The sequence below is a fragment of the Glycine soja genome, chromosome 4 (assembly GCF_004193775.1).
Source record: "Glycine soja cultivar W05 chromosome 4, ASM419377v2, whole genome shotgun sequence".
Classification (NCBI taxonomy): domain Eukaryota; kingdom Viridiplantae; phylum Streptophyta; class Magnoliopsida; order Fabales; family Fabaceae; genus Glycine; species Glycine soja.
In genome coordinates, this window is record NC_041005.1 from 43844708 (window position 1) to 43866832 (window position 22125).

The window sequence follows — 22125 nt, forward strand, 5'->3', positions numbered from 1 at the left end:
TTAAAAAGGATTCAATCACACTCCAACTATAAACACTTCCATCCATGCTCATGAGCAGTTTCAATTGCTGGCATAAAGAGATTCCCAGAGAGAGAAATAGTCGCTACAATCTCTGAATTGATATGGTTTACAGAAAAGTCACACCCTATTAGCATCAGCTTGCAAGAAGATTAAGTTTCCCCTAAGTCATATCCTATCAAATCAATTCTAATAGGTAACCCTAATGGGCTGATTCTGCTCGTTGTAAGAGTTATAGTTATTTAGTCATTGTTAGTTAACTTTCTAACAGAATGTGGCAGAGATAGACAACTAAAGAGATTGGAAGAGAAGATTAGATTTTCCCTGATAGTAAGAGATTGGTCCTGGGGAATGGTCTTGGACCCTTAAAATACTGAGAATATACCAAAATGTGCTATGGTCATTGGACAACATTGTTGCAGACCTTGCCAGTCATCAAGGATTTGTTAAGGGATATAAGAAGGCAGTCCAACAATCATCATCGAAATCTCAAGTACCCTTTGAAATCATAACATTATATTTGGTGTAGTCTTTTTAAAGGTGTTGCATATAATATTTTAAATCAAACACTAGTATATAAGATTTTAAATCAAACACTAGTGTATAAGATTTTAAATCAAGCACCAGTATATACATACTAGTTCCTACATACGTACCTGGAGTTGCTATAACCCTAAAGAGCTTCAACAGCAACGCGAATTACAAGTAGTATATGATAACCTAAAAAAAAAACCATAGTCCAAGTGAACATCATGAATAATCTATGAACAAATATTTTGATAATGTTCCAACTTGTATTGTTGTTCATATTGATAGTGAAATTATATAAGTTTCTTACCGTAAAAAAAAAGAGAGATAGAGAGAATTTTGAGCCCAAACTGATGTAATTAAAAAGCTAACATTCTAACCAATGACAAACAAATAATAGTGGCTTTTGCACATGTTCATAGTTAAGATGTTCATGATTTTGCATGATAATAGAACGATAACAATGGCTTTTGTAACTAGTAAGTACTATTGTTAGGGAATCTCTACTTCTTATATTATGTTAAAAAGATATGGTAACAATGGCTTTTTGGCCTCAGTGATCTCCACAGTCCCTTCCAACATCTTGGCCACCTTCCCCATAGTGTGTGTGATTAGGGTTTGTGTGTGTGTGTGTGTGTGTGTGTGTGTGTATTTGTCATGAGGGTGTGTGTGTGTGTGTGATTAGGGTTTGTGTGTGTGTGTGTGTGTCATGAGGGTGTGTGTGTGTGTGTGTATTTGTCATGAGGGTGTGTGTGTGTGTGTGTGTCACCAGGGTGTGTGTGTGTGTGTGTATTTGTGATGAGGGTGTGTGTGTGTGTGATGAGGGTGTGTGTGTGTGTGCAACAGCACGCCGTGTTACGAGCAACTTTTATGGCTAACATTCCATCAAAAGTTTAACTCAATTAACCAAAATGATACTTCAACAATATTCCAAAGAAACAATTATATAATTTCTATAGTAAATTGTGACATAATTTAGAAACAATTGGAAGCATAAGAATACTAAGTACATTTAACATTCAAAAAACTATATGCTACAAACTAGTATGCTCCAGCAAGTGGACAAGTAATTGGATTTCAGACTTTCTGCCTCTGCTCACAATTTCTAATAAGAAATTGAATTTCAGCACAAAGTAGGTGGGTTATTTGTTAGCAATTGAGAAACAGACATATATAGGTAACATAAATTAATTAGCTTTTCATCCCACAAGGGTTTTTCGATCAAATTGATTTCATTAGTGAAGATGGAGTTTAAGTAATTAACAAAGTGGTCTAGGGGGGTTACTTTTAGAAAACTTTGTTGGTTTTTACTATTGTAAACTAGTTGAGTGTTGGTTTTCCCAGTGGGAGGCAATTTTGCTTGTGATTATAAGATTAATTTCTTTTCATATCAGGGGTTAGTTGATGTTTTGGTTTGTCTAATTTGTTGTGATAAGGATTATTATCATCGTTGACCTAGATGTTGTACTGGACAAATGTGAGCTGATTGGAGAACCTGTCCCAGCACCAAAAGATGCACCTACAAAATCTGCAACTGGTCAATCAGGAGTCACATATGGGAATCCACAACTTTTGAATAGCAGTTCACACACTGGTGGCATGCCTGCTAGACCAAATATAGCTTCACCATCTCCAGATCATCCAAAAGCAAATCCTTATGCCAGTAGTGTTTATTCTAGTAATGCCCTTCCTACTTATCCTAAAGTAGAGCATGAAGTTAGTAGATCAGCACCATTCAGTGGGTCTTCTGGTGGTCAGAACACAGGTTTTCACAATCCCCAATTTGAGGCGTCAAGGTCCTTGCAAAACTCATATGCTCGTCCACCTCAGCAGCCTATGTACCGTCATCCATCTCCAATGTACACTAACAAAGCGCCAATGGGAAGAAATGAAGCTGCCCCCAGGATAATTCCAATAGCAACATTGAATCCATACCAGAGTATGTGGACTATTAAAGCCAGGGTAACATTTAAGGCAGAACTCAGGCACTATACCAATGCTAGAGGTGATCGCAAGGTGTTTTCTTTTGATCTTCTGGATTCTGATGGCGGAGAAATTCGGGCAACTTGCTTCAATGTTGTGGGTGATCAGTTCTACAATGTTATTGAAGCTGGTAAGGTATATCTAATTTTCAGGGGAAGCATAAAGCCAACTCAAAAGAATTTTAATCACCTTCCCAATGATCAAGAGCTGACCCTTGATGTGGCATCAATTATACAACCATGCCTTGATGATAATGACTCAATTACATCACAAACATTTAATTATCGCCCCATTAGTGAAATTGAAAGTTTGGAAAACAACAGCATTGTGGATGTGATTGGTGTGGTGACTTCTATTAGTCCTAAAACATCAATCATGAGAAAAAATGGCACTGAAGTTCAGAAGAGAACTCTCCAGTTGAAAGACATGTCTGGCCGAAGTGTTGAGTTAACTCTACGGGGAAATTTTTGCATTGTAGAAGGACAAACGTTGCAAAGTATTTGTGATGTTGGGGAATTTCCAGTTTTGGCTACAAAAGCTATCAGAGTAAATGATTTCAATAGGAAGTCTGTCGGGACTATAGCCACTAGTCAGCTATATGTGGAGGCTGATTTTCCTGAGGCTTGTATACTGAAAATATGGTTTGAAAATGAAGGGAAGAGTGTCCCAACTCTCTCTATTTCCAGAGAAATGTCTAATCTAGGTAAGACTGATGTGCGGAAGACTATATCTCAAATTAAAGATGAGAAGTTAGGGACTTCAGAGAAGCCTAATTGGATATCTGTCTTTGCAGCTTTTCACACATTAAGGTTGATAACTTCTATTACCCAGGGTGCCCTCTCAAGATAAGGGATAGACAATGTAACAAAAACGTGACTAATAACGCAGATGGGACATGGCATTGTGAAATATGTATTCAGTCTATTGACGCATGTGACTTTAGGTACTTACTGTCAATGCAGATACAGGATCACACTAGCATAACATGGGTTACTGTTTTCCAAAAGAGTGGTGAGGAGATCATGGGTATACCTGCAAAATATTTGTATTATATGAAGTATGAAGAGCAAGATGATGATAAGTTTATACTTGATAGTAAGCATTGTTGATGGCAATGACAAATTAATCATAGGAGAGAACATGGAGAGCAGGGAGCGTTGGAGAGAAACAAATACTTGCTCTTTGTCACTGGTTAAGACAATTCAAGGTCTAGGAATACAATGAAAAGTTGCACAGACACCAATGAAACATGGAGCTAGTCAAGCTGCTCTTTCAAGGTTAGGAGTGAAGCAGCACATAATTAAGACCCTGTATAAAGTACAATCTACAAAATCTCACCACCCCCCGCTAAGCAAATCCCAAATTTAATTTCCCACTGCTATAATACCATTCAAATTTGATCGTTGTTGATCATGAAGGCATGCTAGACACACCACATGATTAATATGCCAACTATAAAAACTGATTTTTAAGCTGGGATCCTTGCTTTCAACCAATTCCATGAAGCCAATTTTATTTGATCAATTAAATGGTCCAAGTGAGGCAGCATACTGTTAAAAATTATATCATTCTTGTTCTACCACACATAGTTGAGTTTTTTTTGTTACTAAGTTGGGATGATGGTGTAAACTTAGTATTGGGGGTGGGGGGTGTATGCGGCCACTAACCATCTGAATGAAATGAATATCATTGGGAAAGGAACTTTAGGTGAGATTCTTTTTTCTCACCTTGTTGAAAAGCTGGTGGTGACAAAAAATTATTTAACCTAATCATGAATGAGTCTATATAAAATCGCAAAATACAATAAGACAGTTAAATCTAAATTTCCTAGATGCCTAGGCATAATACAAATACATATTACTGTGAAATAAGAGCTACAGAAATTGGATAAGTGTTCCTAGAGTTAAAAACTTAAAATCTTGGTTCTTTGCCTTCCCTACCCAATTGAAGACATCCACTTATTTATTTAAATTGTCCAAGCTTGATTGAATCTGTATGTATAAGGAAATCTTATTAATGGATTTCAATTTTAGGTAAGGTCTATAAGGGTACAATGACAAATAATCTGAATGTTGCAATAAAGCACATAATCAATGATGATGGAAATGTGGATACTTTTGAGAGAGAAATTACAAGCTTATCTCATGTCAGACACCCTAATATCAGCAGTTGCAAACAATCACAGTTTACTTGGTGCCAACTTAAAGTGGAATTAAACAAGGAATATACTTAAAGTGCATAAAAAAGTTAAATAATGCTCAAAATAGGCAATCCTAGCTTAAATCTTACCCTTTCCTTGATGTCACCCAAAGTCGACAAGTACAGCTTATAGAATTCCTCTCTAAATGCAATCACAAACCTAAATAAAGTTTAGAAACCAGCAAGAATAAGACAATTAGAATCTGTTTGATTTGTATAAATTTAAGGGACAACAAGATACATATACTATATTATAGTATTTTCACTTTTAAAGGACTAAAGACGAAATTTTGACCATAATTGATATATTAGCATTTGTATATCACTAACTCGTTCTTACTTAGTCTGTCTCTCAACTTGCAATTACAACTTGATTGCAACTCAACATTTGTGTAGGCTTTAAATACCTGATACAGTTAACAATTGTATGATGGATCAAGCTTAAGCTTCTAAGTTCTAACAACATGATTAAATGACGCAAATTTCATGATTCATATGCCTTATAACTAGTCAAACACGATTTGGAATACTACTATTTATCAACTGTATTGTACACTTAAATTTCTATAAATAGTACACACATTGTTTCCCTATCTGCACAGACAAACTAAATCTAAGATAGTTTTACTCGGAGGAACAAGAGAATTTCAAAGAGTGAGAGATGAGGAACTTCCATGTGATCAACTTGGAGAATATCAATGGTGAGGAGAGAAAGACTATCTTGGACCAAATTCAAGATGCTTGTCAGAATTGGGGATTTTTTGAGGTAACCCACAACCACAAACTTCTTTACAAAACCTTTGTCATACTCACTTAAATTTATTTATATCTATACATTTGCACCTAAAGTTTTCTTAATCTTGTTCATTTTAATTATGTTAACTGTGCTGGTTTCCTGATTGTAGTTGGTGAATCATGGAATACACCTTGAACTTTTGGATGGGGTGGAAAGGTTAACAAAAGAGCATTGGAGAAAATGCATGGAGAAGAGGTTCAGGGAGGCAGTGGAAAGCAAGGGGTTAGAAGCTGAAGTAAAGGACATGGATTGGGAGAGCACATTCTTCTTGCGCCATCTCCCAGACTCCAATATCTCTAAAATCCCTGATCTCAGCCAAGAGTACCAGTAAGACAAATTTGAAAACTAACAAATACATACATATGCATGAGCATCACTAATTGTTGATGGCACATATATATATATATATATATATATATATATATATATATATATATATATATATAACAGTGTAATTTGGGTTACAAATTTGATAATGTGATATACCATTGTTTACACATGATGCAGGGATGCAATGAAGGAATTTACACAGAAATTGGAGAAGCTTGTTGAGGAGTTGTTAGACTTGTTATGTGAAAATCTTGGATTAGAGAAATGGTACCTGAAGAATGCATTTTATGGATCATAGGGATATACGAAGGCAAGTAGTGAGAATATACCAGAATGTTGTTGCTGGTGCTAGAAAACCCTAAATAGATTGAGAGACTATTGAAGATCAGAAATGGCAAGTAGTGACTAATTAAGGTTTCAATCTTTAATGTTGGAAGTTCTGAATGCATTCTAGTTTAAGTACACACGCAATTTTAGTATATGAAGCACTTGGTTCCTTTGTGCTATAGTCGTTGGACAGCATTGTTGCAGACCTTGCCAGTCATGAAGGAGTTGTTAAGGGATAAAAGAAGGCAGTCCAGCAATCATCATCGAAATCTCAGGTACCCTTTGAAATCATAACATTATATTTGGTGTAGTCTTTTTAAAGGTGTTGCATATAATATTTTAAATCAAACTCCAATATATAAGATTTTAAATCAAACACTAGTATATACATACTAGTTCCTACGTACGTACCTGGAGTTGCTATAATCAAAAAGCTTAAACAACAACGTGAATTACAAGTAGTATATGATAACCTGAAAAAATAAACCATAGTCCAAGTGAACATCATGAATAATCTATGAAAATATATTTTGATAATGTTCCAACTTGTATTGTTGTTCATATTGATAGTAAAATTATATAAGTTTCTTACCGTAAAGAGAGAGAGAGAGAGATAGAGAGTTTTGAGCCCAAACTGATGCGGCACAACTCAGTTATCACATTTATAAGCAGCAACCTCTAGGTTTCGAAAACCATAATACTTCACTAGTTTATACGCAGCAACCTCTAGGTTTCAAAAACCATAATACTTCACTAGTTTTTAAGTTAAACAGAGAATTATATGGGCTTAAGAAAGCACCAAGATAATGGTTTGACAGACTTAAAACCATTCTTTTGCATCTTGGCTTCTTTGCAAGCAAATGTGATCCATCTCTCTTTATCTTCAAAGATGATTCTCATATCATTTATGTTTTTGTGTATGTTGATGACATCATAATAATTGCTAGTTCTGCAACCTTAGTCCAACAGTTTACAACCAAGTTTCATTTTGATTTCTCTTAAACAACTTGGGAAGCTAGATTACTTATTGGGTATTGAAGTCAATTCTATGGTTGATGGTTTTATTCTTGTAACTAAAAGCAAATACATTAGAGACCTTTTATAGAAAACTAAAATGGCTGAGGCTCAACCTATATCTTCTCCCTTGGTTTTTAGATGTAAACTTACTAAAACAGGATCAGATATATTCTCAGATCCCATTATGTACAGATTAGTGGTTGGAGCACTGCAGTACTCCACCATAACCAGACCTGAGCTTAGTTTTGTTGTGAACAAGGTATACCAATTCATGGCTAATCCTCTTGAAGCTCAATGGGTAGCTGTAAAAAGAATCCTAAGATATCTCAAGGGCTCTTTGAATTATGGCTTACACTACTAAGCTGCTACTATAGGTGTTCCTATTTCCATTAAAGCCTTTTCTGTTGTAGATTGGGTTTTTGATATCGACGATAGAAGGTCAACATCAAGGGATGCCATTATGTAAGGGTTTCATCTCGTCGACGATAGAAGGTTGAAGTTCATCTCGACACCATTTTTGTTGTTGCAACTTGCAAGTTACTACCCTCCATTTGCAGCAATCTTGCTCAGTTTCCCAAGAGAGAAGAATATTTGATTCATCAATATTGATTCATCCTTGTTTGAATGTGAGAAGTGTTTGCTTCTCTTTTTCCATGAAATTGACCATATTGGAGCACTAAACTTGTAGGCATATGCTGGTTAGGATAATTACACACAAACAAAATGTGTAGAGTCCCAATTGGCTTATGATTTAACTTGGTACTAAACATGATGAACATTTTGAATGAAAGGGAAATCAATCCTATTTGTCCGTAAGTATGCTCAATGGAGGGAGCCGTAAATTCCTCAAGCTATAAGAATTTTGAGGAAGAAAAAGAGTAATTAAACAATGAGCCGTAAGCATTACACATAACAGATTCTCAAGACTTTGAACCTTGATTTCAAATATATAAAAATACAACATGATCAGATTTCGTAAAGAAATTAAAACAATTTTCCTAAAGTATAGAATTTAAACAATCTTATAATTTAACGTACAAGACTATAAATTTGATTCCTGTTAATGACCGTGACAAAATATTGAACATTAGAGTCACAGCACCTCAGTCATTGACATGAAAATGTTTTCCAATTGAGCTATTTGTATAGAGCGCCAAAATTCCCATTTTCTTTTCTCTGTAGTCAATCAATGTTGAGCTATTTCTCAAGAGAAGAAGGAACTAGCCTTATTTGAATCAGTATTCAGTAACCTCTGTGCTTTTTGTAGCACTCTCCTCACAGTGCACCAACCAACTCATGCAAACTCGATCGATCACAAGTCTACGTTAGAATCAACTTACTACTTTAAAGTAAAAAATAGGAAAATAAAATATCTTAAAATAACAACTCATTTCCTAAAATTCTATTATTATTCCCAAATGGCAAGCATAAACACACCTAGTTTAGCTCATTTAGTTGATATATGGTGTGTGAGTTATAAATTTCCTACAGATAAAAAAAACACAATCAACTGTAAAGCTGGCTAATTAACTAGGCTTTTTTGCAGGGATACAAAGGAGAACCACAGAGACAATCATTACCGACAAAAGCACTAGCTGGAAACTTATTCTTTGGAAGCTGACCACAAAGATGGTTATAACTCAAATCCAACTTCTCAAGCCCAACAACACTGTTTGGAATTTGTAGGTGAGGGAACTACATAGAGTATACAATGTTCAAAAGATCCTTATGGATGACCTAAGAAAGGAAACAAAACAAAAGAAATTTTGGACCCCTATGAATGGCATAGACATAAGTCATTCTCATTTCCTTCAACAACAATAACAAACTACTACTACACTAATTTCATATGGGCCTGATTTCCATGTCCAAAGTTTAAGAGAGGAATTATGCCTAAAGGAAAGGAGTGGAAGATGTTTTGGAGAGACCATAAAAAGGCAAAGGGGTTTTGACCTAGAAAGGCCTGCTGAGAGAGACATTTTTTATGGCGGCTGTGATGAACATGAGGCAGGACTTAGCTCCTACACTGCACTAGAGAGATGCAAAATAAGCAGCAACGATGATGATGGTTATGATGAAGACATGGAAGTGGATTTGACTCTAAGCATAGGAGGAGGAAGCCAAGTTAATAATAAGAAGAATAGTAGTAGTAAGAAACCTTATCTGCTTCCATTAGGATGCTCAGACTCACCCAATGGGAAAACTAGGGAGCTAAATTCTTCTGTCTCTTTCCAATCAGATAGGGTGGGAGATTTCAGTGACCCCACCACCCCTATGAGCAGCTCAAGTGTGACATTTGATCAAGAGAGAAAGGGGCCACATTGTCTTTCTCAAGGTTTAAAGCTTAAATAGGAGGGAGATTTAACTTGTTTGATTGTATTATGATGTATCCTTCCTCCTCTCTCAACTCTACATGGACCACTGAATTTTTATGGTTCATGTGTTCAGATTCCTAGACTAGATTTTCTATTTTACTTTATTCCAATAAATGGATAACTTATACTCCAATTTCTAAGTGTCCCTTTCTGTAAATAGGTAGAGAAAGTTTGATGTGCTTCTTAGTTCTTAAGTTACTTTCTTGTCCTACATATTATTTTCAAACCTAAATGCTATTTATTGTAAAAGCAGAATTTAGTACTACTTGGCACTATATGTGAATTTAAGTATACAAGGAGTGACTTTTGTCATAAGACTATATCAAATCAAAATGGTTAAGGTTCCCTTTTGGCCCAAATTCTTGCTTTGAAAATGATGCTATTCTGAACCATATTTTGGAAATAAAAATAAATGCACCACCACTAAGTAGGATAAAAGAATCAAATGGCAAGTGACAACTTCTCAAAAATGGATATCAACATTATTCAGTACCCAAAACACCAATGAATCGATTATATCGTACGATTCATGAACAAAATCAATGAAAAACTTAAAAATAAATTATTCAGTACCCAAAACACCAAAACATTTGTTAACTAATACTTAAATTTAACCATGTCATTAAGGAAATAGTAAACTCCAACATAAGGTATTATATTGTATTATGAGGCATTGTCATTATAGTCCTGTTTGCACAGTCAACTAATGCGGGTACTAAACTAAACTATAGGCTTTAAGTGTTCTTTTTTTTTCTGTTACAAAATTTCACATACAAAAAACCAACAACTATCATATTTGGGCATGTGGAAGCTCTTGTTCATGGTCATAAGTATGATATTTGGGAATCCAAACCCTATAATAGAGACATACCTTCAGCCAATTGGTTCAACACTTGTTGTACAAGAGAAGTATGTTGCAAGTCCTTTGGCAGATAATCCAACAGTGGCTCAGATTACAAACTAGAACGAAACATAACCTACAAATTTAAACGCAAGACCTTGTGAAGGATGAATGTGAAAGACCAAACAAAAAAAAGATCGTGCAACTATTCAATTATGTTACAGGAATTGATATACAAAAAATCAATGATCCTGCAAGTTTGCACTACAATATGAAAATTAAACAAAAAAGAGTGAATTTCTATCTTTCTATACCCCCTTAAAATACACAAAATAGATCTGTTAATGAAAACTAAAACATATCGCTATACCAATCCCCCCAAAGGGTTCATGCACCAAGATGAATAAAAGTACCCTGGTCTAGCCCCTCCTTTATACACCAGCCAATACCAAGTGATGTCTTTGATCTGCTACAACATTCCTCGAGGTTCGGCTAGTCCCCCTTTAAAAATAATACTATATATTCCCGCTCAACCAGATAGTCCAGCATGTTGCATGGCAGAACATCACATACAATTGAGACACAGTTTGTGTAAGAGCTAAAGAGAATCCTAACCAAGCTATAACAGCTTGCCACAACTGAAATGACAAAGGACTCTGAATAAAAAGATGATTGAATTAATTTAGACAGAACACACACACACACACACACACACACACACACACACACACACACACACACACACACATACACACACACACACACACACACACACACACACACACACTCAAAAGGCAAATAAATTTTAGAGTCTCAAAAGGCTTATTGTACTTACAGAATTGACTCTTTGTGCCTCAGATTTCCAATCTTCACCACTCCTCCCCAACGACAGGACACTTTAAACTTCAACCAAATTTGGTTAGGCTTGGCACCTCCTTCTACTGGTCAAGCATGTACTTTGACACTAAAGCTTTTGTTCACAACTGCACTATTTGTCAGCAAAACCAATACCTGCCACACCAGAAGCCGGGTTACTTCACCAAAGCTTTTTTTTTTTTACCCAAAGTACACAAAGGCCTTTGTGTTCTCCTAACTCATCGAAATCCCCAAAACCATCCATTGTGCCTAACACCTCTGAAACCCTTCTGCCCACATCTCCACCATTACATTCCCTTTCCCACTATCAAATAAATCTTATGGTTAGGAAAACAACTCACATATATAACCACCAGCCCTTGCCCCACTATCAAAACATTGAATGAAAAAGGAACTGAATCTACGACACCCCGGGATAGTAGACCAACTACAAATAATTTTCTAATAGATTCAAAAGAACAGAAAATGTGAAACAAGCAAAGCAAAAGAACAAATATGTCAAACTACTTCTGATCAACAAGGTAATAGAGACCTGTACCCCAACCAAAAAAACAAAGTCCAACGACAACAATGTCCTTATAAAAAGCAAAGAAAACAGAGTCTAAATGCAACGAAGAAGAATGAAGACATGAAGCATACCTTGAGTGGCAGCCAGAGGCAACTCAGAGTGGGACTGAGAAAGAAGAGTCACGAGCAGTCATAGCTGACAATAATGTGGTTGCAGTGACGATAGGGTTTCAGTGGCAGTCGTAGCTGACAACAATGTGGTTGCAATCACGAGCAGGCAGAAAGAGAAAGGAGAAACGATAGGGTTTTAGCGCGTGGGGGATGAAGTAATTCAGGTTTTTAATTTATCAACAGCACAACATCGTTTTTTTAAAAATAATCGATGTTGACCTAAGGTAGTTAACATCGGTTTTCAAAAAACTGATGTTAATCGCAGGTATTTGACATCGGGTTTAAAAAAACTGATGTTAACATCAAGTAGTTAACATCAAAACCGATGTTAACTAACTCGACTTATTTACAAAAATGCAACCGCGCTTTTGTTAACATCGATTTTTTAAAAAACCGATGTTAATCGTGCGATGTTAATTCTATATTTTGTAGTAATGTAATATTGTGGTTAGTTGTGGAGTAAAACATGCTTCTATAATTATGTATATTATATAACTGTTGCTTTTACAAACACTACAGTAAATATGTCAAAGGGAGGTTATGTTGTACTGTTTTAGTTGGAACATATTTAGTTTAATAAGTTCATGCTATATTTTTATTCAGTTTTTTATTTTATTTATGTTGTTGATTGTTTTCTTGTCTAATAGTTTTAATCTTTTATGTGTGTGCATGTGTGTGACTTATATGCTTTATGTTTTTTAGGGTTACTTTCTTATTGTTGTAATTATAGTCTTGGAAGAGTATAAACTTCTTAAAATATAAGTTTCATGTCTTTCAGTGTTTGAGAGGCCTGAATTAATGATTAATGTCCTTGAAATGTTCTCGACAAATGCCTCATATTGCAACTTAAGTTGCAATTAATACACATATTACTTTGGGTGGTCAGAAATCACAGGCATCAATTAATAGGTGGTCAGTTTATGCACCCAAAGCAAGTTTTTAAGATATTGTGTTGCATTATTTATTCGGTAGAATTAGTCTTCATTTGTGTGGAATTGATTGGTTAAGTACTTTGAACATATTATTCTCAAAGGTAAATTATATGGGTTTCGGCCGCCGGTGAAGCAACCAGATGGGGGTGGGGGCATTACTGGAAAATATTAATTCTACAACGCACATTCTAAGACGGTTATTAATAACCGTCTTAGAATGTGACACAGTGGCATTTTTGTAATTAGGGGCAATATTTTTTGTTTTTACGTCGCACATTCTAAGACAGTCGTACAGAACCGTCTTAGAATGCTAGTCCATGGCATTTTTGTAAATATGGGATACTTAAACGAAGACGAGTTCGGCTGAAGGACAGTCTTCGTTTAAGTTACCCTAATTATTAACTCTATAGTTGGCTCACTCTCACGGTCAGTACTTAAACACACTGTGCGCACATTCAGATCGAGCTGGGTGCACTTGTTGTAGTTCATCTTCTCCGCCGCCGTCATTTTGGTTTCTCAAAAGCATTTTGCGCGTGAGGGATATAAAGATATAATATGAGTCGTTTAGGTTTCAAGCACGAGGTTTACGATGGCGACAAGCACATCGGCGAACTCGACATGATTCCTCTATCGTTGTCAATGACGACGCCTTTTCATAATAGCTTCCACTTCTCAAACAACAAGATTCGCATCCACCACTTTAGTGCACAGAGCGAGTGTTTCCCTCCACTCTTGATCCTCCAAACTGTTGCCGCATTCAACATCCGCTGCAAGCTCAATTCCTCAATTGCCACTGAGCAAAAGGAACTAATCGCCATCCACGCCAGTTGCTTCTACGAAATGAAGGTTATTATCAACAAATTACAAACTAATTAATGAATAAACAAACGGATTGAATATATTTATGTACTTTTAGTGTTTTCTGATAAAAACAGTGTGTTTTAGACGACGGTGGTGGTGGTGAACGACGAGGATATTCACCTCATTTTGATGTCGAGCAAGAGGAAGAACTTCCTGTGCTTCGCAGTGTCGTTGGGGATCTATGACGCGTGCTTGGTGATGCTGAACCTGCGGTGTCTCACGATTGTGTTTGATTTGGACGAGACGTTCATCATGGCGAACATGATAAAGTCGTTCAAGGATAGGATTGAGGCCCTGAGGAAAAGAGTGATGATTCCATCACTGGATTTGGAGCTTCATGTTGGCAAACTCATAGGTATTGATATGATAATTTGTTAATCTGTAGTTTTGACACACACATTATTGTAAGCAGTTAATATGAGTTCATTCTTTATTATATTGTTGTGATATCTATTTACATTTTTTTTGGCAGAAACCTTTGAAAGTGTTAACTTTATTTCCATGGTTCAAGCGGGTTTTCACCTAGGAAGTTCTGCTTCTATTTATTGTCCCTGCAGGTTCTCATTAAGGTATTTAAAGTAATAATATTTGGCATGTGCTTGTTTTGTCAATCTTCTTTAATTGATGTGACTTTTGATTATCCATTTCAAGGATCTCCTTAAATGGTGCAAAAGGAGTGCAAGAAATGCACTGGTTCTGGTGGAGAGTGTGGATCCGTTGATGGAAATTTTCAATGTTTCTGCATGGATGGACCTCATTCTGCTTCATGCAAAGGCATATATGCTTGCTACCTTCTTGATTTCTCAGACTATTGTGCCTCTTTTCATTTCTAGTTTAGTTAGCAAACATGTTTAAGTTTGTTTCTATTAAGAACTAGTTCAAAGCTTCTTGCAGATTCTTCATTTGTAAAAAGCTTCGAGCTTTTCCTCCTAGATTTTTATATCAATGTTGTAACAGAATATTTGGCTAGGTCAACCATCCAACTATTTTTGTTGTTAACTATATTATTGAATTTTAAAGGGCTATGCTACATATAACTTTGGTTAAAATTATGAGAGCCACATTCACTTAAGACCCAAGAAGATGACAGGGTAAGGGTTCAGAAAACTGAATTCCACCCAAAATTAAGAAAATTTTATATTAAAAGGGAAAAACATTGGACATATATGTCAACTTCTTGATTCCCATTATTGTCCTTATCCATTTTCATTTTATTTTCTAGTCATAACTTTATATTCTTCTGCACCCATCATTTGTTTTCTAATATATAATAATAACTCCTCTGCTTCAACATAAACTACTACTTCTCATTCTCTCCCTCTCTAATAGTAATAGTAATATACATAACATAACCAATGGAAGCATGTGCAAGAGCCAATCAACGTATTGCAAGAATCTCTGCTCATCTTTAGCCTTCAAATTTCTAGGTTTCTTCCTTTAACAATTCAGTTTACTTCAGTTTTTACACACTTTAAGTTCAGACTTCAAAAAGTTGTTTATATTTAAGTAAAGAACAACTTGGTATGTGTTAGGGAGATATAAAGTTGATTGGGTGGTTAAGAAAGAAGAGGAAAAAGGTCATGGGTTCGATCCCCTGCTAACAATTTAGATTTGCCAACAATTTACATTTGCTGATAAAAAACTTTGTATGTGTTCCTTGCATGATAAATAAATTTGAGCTTCCATTATTTGAAAAAAAAAATGTTTGGTTTTGACAGTAAGGGAGTAATGTTCTTTAAGAGAGGTGAGTGCAGAGCAAAAGGTGGGGCACTTGGATTCAAAGTTGAAATTTTGGGGGCTACTGGAGGAATTGGTCAATCCCTTTCTTTGCAAATGATGATGAACCCATTGGTTTCAATTCTTCATCTTTATGATGTTGTCAACACCCCTAGTGTCACAACTGATGTTAGCCACATGGACACTGGTGTTGTGGTAATTTCCTTTTCATAGGGTTATTGATTGTTAATTAAATTGTAACATAAGACTGAGTCGTAGTTGTTATGTTAATGTTGAGGCTAGTTACAACAGTTTTTATTGGAGTATATAATCAATTAGTTTATTAAGAATTAGTTACAAATGGTTAGGTTAACAAAATAAATAGGAGCATTGTAATTCATTTTTCTTATCTTTTAATCAATATGACATCTCTTGAGACTTATTCTCTCTATTTGGCCTACGCCTATGATTTGTATCCCTCTCATCCTCTTATTACCAATAGTTTTCCTCTTCGGTACTGATGGAGGGATTTTTGAAGGGGGGTTTATTTTAATTATTAAGGATTGAGGAATTGTTTTATTGACAAAATTTTGATGATGGAATTTAACAATGTTTAGCTGCTATTTGTTCAAATAATGCAATTTTTGTTGGATTAGTAGGTTCGTGGCTTTCCGGGGCAGCAACAACTTGAGAGTGCACTCACTAGCATGGACTTGGTAATCATACTTGCTGGGGTGCTAAGGAAACCTAGGATGACAAGAGATTATTTATTTAAAATAAACGTTAGAATTGTGAGGATCCTTTCTAGAGGAATTGCCAAGTGCTGCCCCAATGCAATTGTCAACTTGATTAGTAATCTAGTGAATTCCACAGTTGCTATTGCTGCGGAGGTTTCCAAGAAAGTCGGTACATATGATCCAAAGCGACTACTGGGTGTTACAACCCTTGATGTTGTGAGGGCAAATACTTTTGTGGTAAGCATTGCCTATGAAGCATAGACGCAGCACTACAGCGGCGTGTCCTGTGTCGGAAGCGCACCAGACACGCATTTGGGTCTGACTCTGGTGCGACGTGGTGTCCGTTGCTTCCGCAATCACCAGACACGGCTGGACGCCGGACGTGCTCGATTGGACGCGGCCCACCAAGTGGACACGCGCGATTGGATGCGGCCCAACAAGCCTCAACCATTTTTTATTTATTTAAAAAATGCTTACCAAATACAAAAGCGGTTCTTCTTCGTCTTCTCCTTGCCGTTTCCTGCAAGCAAACCAAACGCCTCCATCGGTGCATGTCGTCGCCTCCGTTTCCCCGGCAGGTAGGCCTTTCACCCTTGTTTCTTTTCTCATCTCCTCCCTGTTTCTTTTTTGGTTTTTGTCGGTGTCATTTCTGGTTTCTTCATAATGGGTCTCTGTTTTTCTCGATGCCTATGCTGAAAAAGCATTATTCTCTTCATCTCTTGTCACTGTCATGTTACTGTTTTTCTATTTTTCTCGTTGCCGGGTTATTGGCTTATTGTCGTAACTATGAATAGAGCAGTATAAGACCTATACTATAGCTTATAGGTATGGCAGGCCTTATTTTTTGGTGAAGACACTAACTATGTCACGTGAATACTGGCTGTATGGCAGCATTGGCAGGCCTTAATTTCTAGTTAAGTAAATTTCTTCTTTTAAGAACATGCTTGTCTCTTTCTATTTCCCTCCCATTTCACTATAGGCTTTAATAGCTCCACCAATTATAGAATTAGTAAATAATTTTCTACAGCTAACATTTTATATTTGTAAGCTTTGAAGGACTATGCATCCCTCCAAAGTTGATTGTGTTTGAATATAATTTAATAACTTGACATATTATTTTAGCATTGTTGCTCTTTTAAATTTTAATAACTTGACATGCTACTTTTTCCCAATGTTGCAGCAATTATTATAGTCAAACACTTCCAATACACACCTTGACACTCAATACAATGTCCATAACTTTTTTTTTAAAAAAAAGAATCCTATATTGGAGGTTCTTGAATCGTTTTCAAGTTTTATTTTGATGTTTTACTATTAATCCCATATGCTTGGATAAGATATTTTATCAAATTATACAGAGATGTCACAACCTAGTTCAACTTCTCTCATTGTTTAACTGATTTTGTCACTTCCTTGGTGTAATCATGATACCACTGGCTTTTTGTGAGTATAAAAAGAAATTTGGTGGCATTTGGTTGTTTGTTTAGAAATTGTTTACATTGATTTTTAATTTTTTTTTAAATTGTTGTAGAGATAAGTGCTTCTAGTCCTAGTCAATCTAAAGAACAAGATGATGATACCAAACCTTTATGGACCTATGTTACAAAAATAAAAAGTGTAGGTGGTGGTGGAAATTATTAGATAAAATGAAATATTTGTGATTTTACCTTTAATGGGTCTTACACTAGAGTGAGGGCACACTTGTTGAAGATGACTGTAAAGGGAGTTAGAGTTTGTCAAAAGGTAACAATTGCCAAACTTATAGATTTGAAGAAGATAGACAATGAGGCTACATTGAGGGTGAAGAAGTCAAAAACAAAATCTGTGTCATTGTCTTCAGTTTCTACTCAACACCACATGGATACAAACACTCTTGGTGTTGATCCAAAAAAGAGAAAGACATCAATTGTAGAAAATGCCTTTAATTTGCAAGCTAGAGAGAAACTTGATCATGAAATTGCTAGGATGTTTTACTCTTCGGGGCTGCCTTTACATTTAGCAAGAAATCCTCATTATAGGAAGGCGTTTGCCTATGCTGCCAATAATCAGATTAGTGGTTACCAACCTCCAGGTTATAATAAATTAAGGACAACATTACTTGAAAATGAGAGGAAACATGTGGAGAACTTGTTACAACCAATTAAAAATGCATGGAGCCAGAAGGGTGTGAGCATTGTTACTGATGGATGGAGTGACCCGCAAAGAAGATCTCTTATTAATTTCATGGTTGTCACGGAGAGCGGCCTATGTTTTTAAAGGCCATCGATTGTTCAAATGAGATCAAAGACAAGGATTTCATTGCCAAACATATGAGGGAGGTAATTATGGAGGTTGGGCACTCAAATGTTGTTCAAATAGTGACAGATAATGTAGCCGTTTGTAAAGTAACAGGTTTAATAATTGAGGCTGAGTTTCCTTCCATCTATTGGACTTCATGTGTTGTTCATACATTAAATCTTGCTTTGAAGAACATATGTGCAGCCAAGAATACAGAAAAAAACAATGTTGTTTATGAAGAATGTTCTTGGATCACCCAAATTGCGGATGATGCAATGTTTGTGAAAAACTTTGTCATGAGTCACTCTATGAGACTATCAATTTTCAATTCATTGAAATTGCTATCCATAGCTCCAACAAGATTTGCCTCCACTATTGTAATGCTCAAGAGATTCAAGCAATTGAAGAAAGGACTCCAAGAGATGGTCATTAGTGACCAATGGTCTTCTTATAAGGAAGATGATGTTGCAAAGGCTAAATTTGTGAAAGATACTTTGTTGGATGATAAATGGTGGGATAAGGTTGATTATATTCTTTCTTTCACTAGCCCTATCTATGATGCTCTTAGAAGAACGGATACAGAAGCTTCATCTCTCCATCTAGTATATGAGATGTGGGATTCAATGATTGAAAAGGTGAAGAATGCCATATATCAATATGAGAGAAAGGAGGAGAGTGAAGGATCAACCTTTTATGAGGTAGTGCACTCCATATCAATTGACCGTTGGACTAAGAGTAGCACTCATCTCCATTGTTTAGCTCATTCCTTAAATCTTAGGTAATTAACTCTATACCTTTTTACTTACATTTTTTTTAGAATTACATAAATTTTAGTCATGTATATATTTCTTTTTAATTTTAGATATTATAGTCATGAATGGCTAAGTGAAGATTCTAATCGAGTTCCTCCACATCAAGACATGAAACTCACTCGTGAAAGATCAAAATGCTTCAAGAGGTTCTTTCTTGATGTGGATGTAAGGAGCAAAGTGAATATTGAGTTGGTCAACTTCTCGGATGGAAGAGAAGGTTTTGATGATCTTGATTCTTTAAATGATAGAGGTCAAATGGCTAGTTCATGGCGTTAATGCTCCAATACTTCAAAAGGTTGCCCTTAAGCTACTTGCACAACCTTGTTCATCTTCATGTTGTGAAAGGAATAGGAGTACATATTCATTTATCCATTCTTTAAAGAGAAACAAGATTTTGGATCACTTGATGATTGTGGTATTCTTGAAATTGCTAGTTTGTTTTTAGATGAACCAAAGTTTGTGGAGTTCTTGAAGACTTGAAGTTGTTAATTCATCATCTTGCTTTACAATTTTTTTTGTAAAGAAACAAAGCGTACAAATTGTATAATGAGGTCTCTTAGTATTTTTTGTGACTCATTATCATAGGAAAAGTTCTTTTGAGATGATGATGAATATATAAATCTTGATTTTGAATTTAGATTTTTTATGCATATCTCTCATATTTAATTTTATGTAATTTTATTATATATATATATATATATATATATATATATATATATATATATATAGCCGTGTCCGTGTGCTACATTTTGGACATTACAGGTGTCGGTGTCGGTGTTTTATAGAGCATTGCTTTGCTGTTCTCATTCAAACAGTCTATAACTCATTTAAATTTCCTTCTTGTTGTGTTGCAAAAATAAAATATCTAGGAGATTACAAGCTAAAAGTATAATTGAATGTTAACTATTTGATCAAATTAGTTTGTTTATATAGTTTTGAAAAGTATTACAGTGGATTGAGCAGAGCAGATACTTCTACATTGTGAGATTTTTATAGTATATGATGGAAAGCAGGACCGTGTACAAACATTTTGGGGCCTAAGACAAAAATGTTAAAGAGGTTTTTTTTTACAAGAATTTTAAAGAGACTTAGTATATTATATAAAATATCAATTTTTATATTAATCTTCTAGCTTTTTTAGCTTTTCAACTTTTCGTTTTTTCTTCAATTTTTCATAACCAGATTCATACTTTCTATTTGACATTTTCTTTTGTAAATAATCAAAATAAAAAAATTAACTAAATATTAAAGAAATCTAAATAAACTAAACTCTTAAATAAACTCTAAAATAAATATAGAAAATAGATTTTGTTGTTTAGATGTTGTGTCAGGCGCAAGGGTGCTACGTGATACGTGTTGTATTGTTGCGTACCCAGAGTCATGCCCGTGAAATGAATCGTTCCACCAATCCACCGAGATGGAGATGAAAGGCTCCATACGCGGGACGCCGGGATGTATGCGGTTTATAAGCGTTCAGAATCCAGACGATGTCAAATCTAGAAAGGTTGAGCCACATAGACAAAGTTTAATCAATAGACAATAGATTTCATTCAAGGGAAGAAGAAGAATAGATTTGTTTTATGAACAAAAAATGAGGAGATGAAAAAACGTGAAGAATGAAGTCTGGAGAGTGAGATAAGTTAGTTAGGGAATTGGGATGGGTTAAAGAAAAGTTAATAGAGATTTACTTTTTTGAGATAAATAAAATACTTTAAATGACATTAATTGTGATATTGGTTCATTTTTAAAAAGATGATATTGATTGATTAATTTTTATAGAAGAGAGAGATTCTAAATTATTTTATTTTGATGAGTTAAAATTTGTTAATAGTTAGGAATAAAAAAATTTTAGAGGCTTAAAATTTTTTTTTTTCGGGACCTTAGACTGATGACTAATTTGCCTTGCATCTTGCACGGCCCTGTAGAATTGTATGAATGAATGCTGGTATATGTCCTGCCATGTTTTCTTCTTTCAGGCAGAGGTACTTGGAGTTGATCCAAGAGAGGTTGGATGTCTTTCTGGAGTCACAATTTTGCCTCTTTTGTCACAGGTTTTGTAGAAAATACTACCTCAATTTATTAAGAAGTATTATAGAACAGGTCACTGAAACTTCTTCAAACTTGGTTTTTACAGGATAAGCCTCCCAGTAGCTTCACTTCAAAAGAAACTGAATACCTGACAAATCGCATCCAAAATGGTGGAACTAAAGTTGTTGAGGTAATGCCACATAAACCTATAGCTTTAACATGTCACTGGAGTAGAAGAGGGATAATTCGCAAGATTTTCTGCATATAATATATTGATAATTTAGGCTCATATAAATATGTGCTTATCCCTATGGGCATTTCTAAGATGAGTTGATGACAGTGTCAATGTCAACTTTTATGCTTCTGCTTTTTCAGTTAGTGACATCTGCCTAATACAAGATAACAACTGTGAAATATTAATAGATAATAGACAAACATATAGTATGATGCTGCAACTATAAGTTGTTTATGGTGCCATGATAACAACTATTTTTGTATGTATGCAATATTTTTTTTTAAATCAAGGTTTTGGTTTTTAATGGTGGTTTTATAAAACTAGGTGTAATATTAATGGTGGTTTTATAAAAATTAATGAAAGTTGAAATTTGAAAATGTTGTCATTCTGACCGAGTAAAATCTAAAATGAGTGAAAGTTATAAAGACGGAATAGAAATTGTATTTGAATTTGAAAATTATTTGTACTTTTAATTTTATATTGAACCAGTATATAATTTTAGATCAAATAATACATATACTAACGTTGCAAATTATAATGTCTTTTTTATTATCATTTA

General features: G+C 35.1%; 2 protein-coding genes and 2 pseudogenes across 2 annotated transcripts; all 4 read left to right on the forward strand.

The window, feature by feature from the left end:
• The first annotated feature begins 407 nt into the window (after nucleotides 1-407).
• On the forward strand, nucleotides 408-3638 carry LOC114410845 (annotated as a pseudogene).
• Nucleotides 3639-5389: 1751 nt separating this feature from the next.
• On the forward strand, nucleotides 5390-6152 carry LOC114409797 (1-aminocyclopropane-1-carboxylate oxidase 4-like). The gene is made up of 3 exons (XM_028373390.1): nucleotides 5390-5494; nucleotides 5634-5851; nucleotides 6032-6152. The coding sequence occupies exons 1-3, from the start codon at nucleotides 5390-5392 to the stop codon at nucleotides 6150-6152; spliced, it is 444 nt and encodes a 147-aa protein (XP_028229191.1).
• A 1143-nt stretch (nucleotides 6153-7295) lies between these two features.
• LOC114410846 lies at nucleotides 7296-9551 on the forward strand (annotated as a pseudogene).
• A 5938-nt stretch (nucleotides 9552-15489) lies between these two features.
• On the forward strand, nucleotides 15490-21664 carry LOC114410847 (malate dehydrogenase 1, glyoxysomal-like). Its single transcript, XM_028374763.1, has 4 exons — nucleotides 15490-15693; nucleotides 16137-16448; nucleotides 21280-21354; nucleotides 21438-21664. Exons 1-4 carry the CDS (start codon nucleotides 15490-15492, stop codon nucleotides 21597-21599), a joined length of 753 nt encoding a protein of 250 aa, XP_028230564.1. The 3' UTR covers nucleotides 21600-21664.
• Nucleotides 21665-22125: the final 461 nt, after the last annotated feature.

Bases quoted from the DNA above. Each gene is read 5' to 3' on its own strand.
- LOC114409797 (XM_028373390.1), top strand. From the start codon at position 5,390: ATGAGGAACTTCCATGTGATCAACTTGGAGAATATCAATGGTGAGGAG. The intron at 5,495-5,633 runs GTAACCCACAAC...TCCTGATTGTAG, and splicing joins AGAATTGGGGATTTTTTGAG to TTGGTGAATCATGGAATACA. The intron at 5,852-6,031 runs GTAAGACAAATT...CACATGATGCAG, and splicing joins GATCTCAGCCAAGAGTACCA to GGATGCAATGAAGGAATTTA.
- LOC114410847 (XM_028374763.1), top strand. From the start codon at position 15,490: ATGTTCTTTAAGAGAGGTGAGTGCAGAGCAAAAGGTGGGGCACTTGGA. The intron at 15,694-16,136 runs GTAATTTCCTTT...TTGGATTAGTAG, and splicing joins ACATGGACACTGGTGTTGTG to GTTCGTGGCTTTCCGGGGCA. The intron at 21,355-21,437 runs GTTTTGTAGAAA...TGGTTTTTACAG, and splicing joins TTTTGCCTCTTTTGTCACAG to GATAAGCCTCCCAGTAGCTT.